The sequence below is a fragment of the Chiloscyllium plagiosum genome, chromosome 1, assembly GCF_004010195.1.
Source record: "Chiloscyllium plagiosum isolate BGI_BamShark_2017 chromosome 1, ASM401019v2, whole genome shotgun sequence".
Lineage (NCBI taxonomy): Eukaryota > Metazoa > Chordata > Chondrichthyes > Orectolobiformes > Hemiscylliidae > Chiloscyllium > Chiloscyllium plagiosum.
Genome location: NC_057710.1, coordinates 3,836,230 through 3,842,062, shown reverse-complemented (window position 1 = coordinate 3,842,062; position 5,833 = coordinate 3,836,230). Strand labels below are relative to the sequence as shown.

The window sequence follows — 5,833 nt, the reverse complement described above, 5'->3', positions numbered from 1 at the left end:
GTTAGAGAGAAGAAGGTTGAGAGGTGACTTAATAGAAACATACAAGATAATCAGAGGGTTATAAAGGGTGGACAGGGAGAGCCTTTTTTCCAAGAATGGTGATGGCGAGCACAAGGAGGCATAGCTTTAAATTGAGGGGTGGTATGTATAGGACAGATGTCAGAGGTAGTTTCTTTACTCAGAGAGTAGTAAGGGTATGGAATGCTTTGCCTGCAACAGTAGTAGATTCACCAAGTTTAAGTGCATTTAAGACGTCATTGGACAAGCATATGGACGTACATGGAATAGTGTAGGTGGGATGGGCTTCAGAATAGTGTAGATTGGTATGACAGGTCGACGCAACATCAAGGGCCGAAGGGCCTGTACTGCGCTGTAATGTTCTATGTTCTATGTATGTATACCTTATACGTGGGTCTGTATGGGTCCTGTACCTGGGTTTGTGTGTGTGTTGACCTTGTACCCGGGTATGTGTGTGGACACTATACCCAGGTGTGTGTGTGTGTATGTGTGCATGTGGACCTTGTACTTGGGTGTGTGTGTGTGTGCGTGTACCCTGTACCCAGGTGTGTTTGTGTGTGTGCCCTGTACCCGGGTGAGTATGTGGACCCTGTACCCAGGTGTGTTTGTGTCTATGTACCCATACCCGGGTGTGTGAGTGGGCACTGTACCCGGGTCAGTGTGTGTACCTGGGTGTGTGTGTGTGTATATATACCCTGTACGCGGGTGAGTGTGTGTACCCTGTACCCAGCTGAGTACCCAGGACAGTGTTCCTCCCCCTGTTACCTGGGTCTCGGACAGGCTAAGGCTGCTGGCGAGCTGCTTTCTCTCGGCCCCCACCACATAGTGATTCTTCTCGAAGGCTCTCTCCAGGCGGAGCAGCTGAGACGGTGAGAAGGCGGTTCGGATTCGCTTGGGTTTCCTGGCGAACGGGCCGTGCAGTAACATGGTGTCATGGGCAGAGTCAGCCCCTGGGTGGGGAGAGAGAGAGAGAGAGGTCTGAGCTGCTGTCTAACCGACTGAGCTCTAACTCCAGAACAATCTGGGGCAAAAATCACCCGAAATACTTTAGTTTGTTCCTTGCCAATGTATTATTTGCCATTTGAATTTTTCCCCTTGTGGGCACCCTCGCCTCCTTTCTGGTTTTAATTCCAATTTTATCTTTAATTTTTGCACATGTCCTTTTTGTTTTGTCTCCGTTACGAATCGCACAGCAACCAAGAATTCCTCTAAAGCGCCCTTTAAGTTTTAACTTGGCGGCTTTTGGACGCCTCTATAAAGAGCCGCTGTTAAACAGGGTCTATCCCCCCAGCTCCAGCACACCCTTCCAAACTACCGTCACCAAAACAAAACAGAAAAATCAGGAATATCTCTCTGCAGAAATACCAATTCAGTTTAATTTAACATTGTAGATTTATGCTCACGGAGTATCGAGTTTAAATCGGTTTCATCCGCTGTTTAACCTCTGTTAGGAAGGGATTGTATCATGTGTAAAACCTTTCGCGTCCTAGAGTGAGCGGGATTACGATTTTGTTGGGGGGTGGGGTGTTTACTAAAGCTTTTAGTAACTCTGTTAAGGGTTTACTGGTCTGCTTTTCGGTGCGAGACAGGGAGTTCGCGTTTCTAGAGAATGTTGGGAATTCTCTATCCCATGGAAGGTCAATCCTTGAATATATAAAATCCTCTGATATCTGCCTACTGAAAACTCAGGAATCCAGGCGGATAATCTAGAATCGGGCAGTAGATTCTAAGGGCCGACGGACCCACTCTTTGCACGGATTTTATTTTAATTTATACTTGTCTGTCTCCCCAGCCGCGTGTCGGGGAAGGATGGGGAACAGATTGTGTGGCCTTGATAAAATATTCAGTTAACTCTCGGTAACAGCGCGTCCCGCCACGCAGCTCCACATTCCTGAACACTCCTGGCTCCAGTCTCAGCCCATTGGGATTGATGTGGGGGTGGCCGAGGGGGGTGGGGGAATGAGGGGATGGTGCTCAGTTTCACATCCTCCATCCCCTGGTCCATTGAGATAATCCAGGAGGTTTCTCTCCCCGTTCTGATCCCGCAGCAACATCAGCACATTTCTCAAGAAAAAAAAATAATAGCTGTTTATCTACCTCTTCCCCCTCTCCCACAAATTCTGCCAAACCTGCTGAGTTTCTCCGGCAATTTCTGATTCCTTGTTTCTGATTTCCAGCACCTGCGGTGACTTGGGGTTTGAGTCTGTAAGCTAACATTCCCCACCCAGAGCCTGGCATTGAGGATTTCATTAATCTCGGGGCTTTCTCTCCGAGAGGGACGGGTTTTGATGATCTGAATAGTGTCTCCCCTCTTGTCTTTCATCACGGGGCAGGGACTGGTTCAAACACCATGGAATTCTGAACTATAAAAAAAATTAGTTCCATGTTAATTGTAAACGAGATTTTCTTGCTGAGTTTGTCGCCGCAATGCTTCACTTACACTCTCTTTCTCTCTCTCTGTTTTTCCTTCCTTCCTTCTTTCCTTCCTCTTTTTTCCCCTTTTTCGTTTTTGTCACTATTCTTTTCACTCCGTTCCCGCAACCCCCCCCCCCCCCCTCTCTCATTCACCCGGAGTCAGTATTTCTCTCACTGCATCTCTCTCGTTTCTTTTAGCCCCTACACAAATCCCTCTATCACACCTGTCTCTCTCCTCGTTTTTACCAACTCCACCGATTCTGGGTCGGTTTCGTTTATATCCATAAAGGGAATTAAGCCGTAAGCAATGAGGATTGAACGGGGGTGAGTTTAAAACGGCTACCCAGAACAAAGTCCATCAATTTGCGTTTGTCACACACCAACAAGCGGAGTTTAACCGACAGCAGTGTTCCTGTACTCTCTGGAACATCCTGTTCCCCCTGAGTTTCTTTATTTGATGTGTGTGTGTGTGTGAGAGAGAGAGAGAGAGGTGATAGAAACGGCCGTTCAACATTTTGAAAGTTCGGGTAAGTTTAAAAGGACGATTTGTTTAATTTTTCAAAACTTTTTTTTTGAAGTGTTCAATTTGGGATTGACCAGTCTGGGCTTCGAATTCTGGGATTTAGCTGGGGACCCAAATGAAATTCATTGAAAGTGAACGCGCGGATTCACTGAACGGCGGAGAGCAGCCCGAACTGAACTTGAGGAACCTGAGGAATTAAAGGGAACTGAAATAGAGCTTTCAGTCTTTGGAGTCATCTTTGGGGGAGATAAAACGGGAGCATGTCAGGGGTTTTGTTTTGTTTTATTTGCTGTATACAGGGCAGTGATATCGATAAAGAAACGGGCTGAAGTGCCGCAAGCAATCATTCCCGAGATAGCAGCGTCTCCCCAAAAGATGACTCCAAAATCCAAACTAACTAACCAGTGGCTGAACACAACTGTTCCCTTAGGTCTCCCCACACCCACCGGCCTCCCCCCCCCCCCCCCCCCCATTCCTGCCACTGATCATATTCTGAAGGAACACGCATATAAATCGTTGCTCGCTTTTAATTCAATTTCAGGTTATTTGTAATTGTTAGAAAGTGATGCTTTTGTTGTTCAAAAGCATTCATTTCTGCACCGTACACTGCTCGGTAATCCATCATTAAAATAAACAGAACAAGAGGCCATTCCGCCCCTCCAGCCCTGTCCTGCCAGCTGGATTGAACATCACCTTTTATTTTGTCCCTTTCCGCTCTGTATTTCTTACCCTGAAAAAAAAAAGAACTTTGAAAGCTCGGGTCGGGAATTCTCAAAACAGCCCCAAAATGCAGAGCCTTTTCTGTTGACTCTGGGTGAATGAGGGCCTGACTCCAGAAAGTCACAGGTTCATCTGAGAGATAGCATTGAGACGGAGCGCGGAGCGGCGGAGCCGGCAATGTATTTCTCTCGACTCGGACTGTATGTGTGTTAGAATTACCCTTTAGCCCACCCCCTGAATGGACCCTTTTTGTCCAACATTTGGCTGGAAGCTGGGATTTTCACTTGGGCCTTTGGGGCTGGGAACTGGCCCATAGATAAACTCTGTCGCTCATCCCCTGGTTTGGAAGAAGTTTCTAACAGACACGGAGTTCACTGAAAGCTGTCTCTATTTTGACTGAAGACATTCAGTGGATATACCTCAATCTGACCCTGGATTAGGAAATTAGACGCGAAAAAAAAACCCAGACCCGCGAATCGGATTCACTTTATCTGTCCGCTCCCTTATATCGAATCGAACGAGTTTATTTAAACTGTGAAGTGAAACCAAAATCCGAAAACTCTCTTAACATCTTCTGTTTTTTTTTATTATTGTGGGACTGCACAGGTTATTTTTCCAAAAAAAAATTAGCATTAATTGTTGCTCATTTTGAAGAAAAGAAATTTAACAATTATTTTAATTTGCGCCCCCATGTCCCGCGTATTCATTTTACATTTCACAATTGGGAATGCGGACATGGCATTTACTGAACTGTACGAATTAGCACGGGAGACACAGAATTGTACAAACAAAACCTAACAGCTCAAATACTGTGTGTCCCCAAAATAAACAGCAACTTGCCCACAACACTGACCTGCACAAACTCCTGTTGATATTCAAACCCGTTGGATATTTGAAAAGGATTATTAATCCTGGGCGCTATAATGTATTTTCATCAAACTTTGGTTCCAATTATTGACACGAATTTAGAGATTTTGAAATGCAAACTATTTGGCAGGTTATACCGAGAAGATACAATTTTTATTCGTTAAGTTATCTATAGAATATTGTTATGAAGGAATGCGCTGATTAAATATTGAACGTATATATATATATATACATTATCTTGAAGCTGCGTATGGTTTTTATACAGGTTTCGTTGCCCCTTTTCGCATACAGCAATTTCTATACATTCGCATCTCGCCCTGTATATGAGTTCTCAGCCCGTGTCCACAAACCGGAGTTGCCCGTGTTTTATAAACGCCGAAGGAATTTGTTACCTGAACGTTGCCGCTCACCTTGGAATCTGTGGCCGAAGAATCGGTTCCTGAGGACCCAGGGGTAGAAGTTGAGCGGGTCCCTGTGCTGGGGGGTGAAGAAAGGATGCGGGTTCTGCAGGTGGTGAGCTCCGAGCTGGTGAGGGTGAACGGACAGCGGAGTGTGACTGACCGAGTCCTGGAACATCAGCTCGGGTCCCGAGTACAGCGAGCGGCCCGCCGTCTGGAAACTGCTGGCGAATGCTTCAGCCGATGGCGAGTAGGTGACAGCGGTGGGTCGGAGCGGCTCGTCCGGGGGCGACAGGGGGCTACTGTCCTTCGCTACCAGAGACTCGATGGTAAAACACCGCTTGCTGACTGATTGGAACATTCTGGGAAAGGGGGGGGGGTGGGTGGGTGGGTGGAGGGGAGGGGTAGAGGGGGAGGCTAGGCAGCTAAGGTTTTGTTTAAAAATAACCAGGTGGAGTTGAATTTGCTTTCCCCCCCCCGCCTCCCCCCTATTTTAAGTCTGATTTGGGAAGGCAGGTTGTGCCTGGCAGGTCAGGGAAGGGTACAATCCGGAGCGTGTACTCAGCTCCCAGGTCAAAATTACCCTCAGTGTGATCCCAAGTGCAGCTTAGTACTGTGCCTCTGTCTCTGTCTCTGTCACACACAGCTCTTGAGGCAGGAGGAGAGGAGGTGGGGCAGGGAGGAGGGAGGGAGGGAGGGAGGGATACCGGAGGGAGGCTGCTGAAATCGGTTGATACGTGGCTGTGGAATTGGCGTTTCACCTGCGCACACTGGACAGTTCACCTGGGAACCAGGCAGGGTCCCAAGCATCCGGGCCTGGGCTTTTCAGAGCCCTGGGGCGAGGAGGAAGGGGGAGGGCGGGGGTCAGTGAGGAGGAGGAGGAGGAGGAGGA

General features: G+C 47.5%; 1 protein-coding gene across 2 annotated transcripts in view; it reads right to left on the bottom strand.

The window, feature by feature from the left end:
* The window catches only part of emx1 (empty spiracles homeobox 1), a 49,974-nt gene extending 44,161 nt beyond the window's left edge, over positions 1-5,813 (bottom strand). Inside the window, exons 1-2 of one of the 2 annotated variants that reach the window (XM_043689287.1) lie at positions 4,954-5,813; positions 784-968 (exon numbers count right to left, since the gene is read on the bottom strand). In XM_043689287.1, coding sequence (XP_043545222.1) covers positions 784-968; positions 4,954-5,302 — 534 coding nt within the window. In that variant the 5' untranslated portion in view covers positions 5,303-5,813. The remainder of the gene's footprint in view (positions 1-783; positions 969-4,953) is intronic. The other variant, XM_043689353.1, reaches the window with a different exon arrangement.
* Between the last annotated feature and the right edge of the window lie 20 nt (positions 5,814-5,833).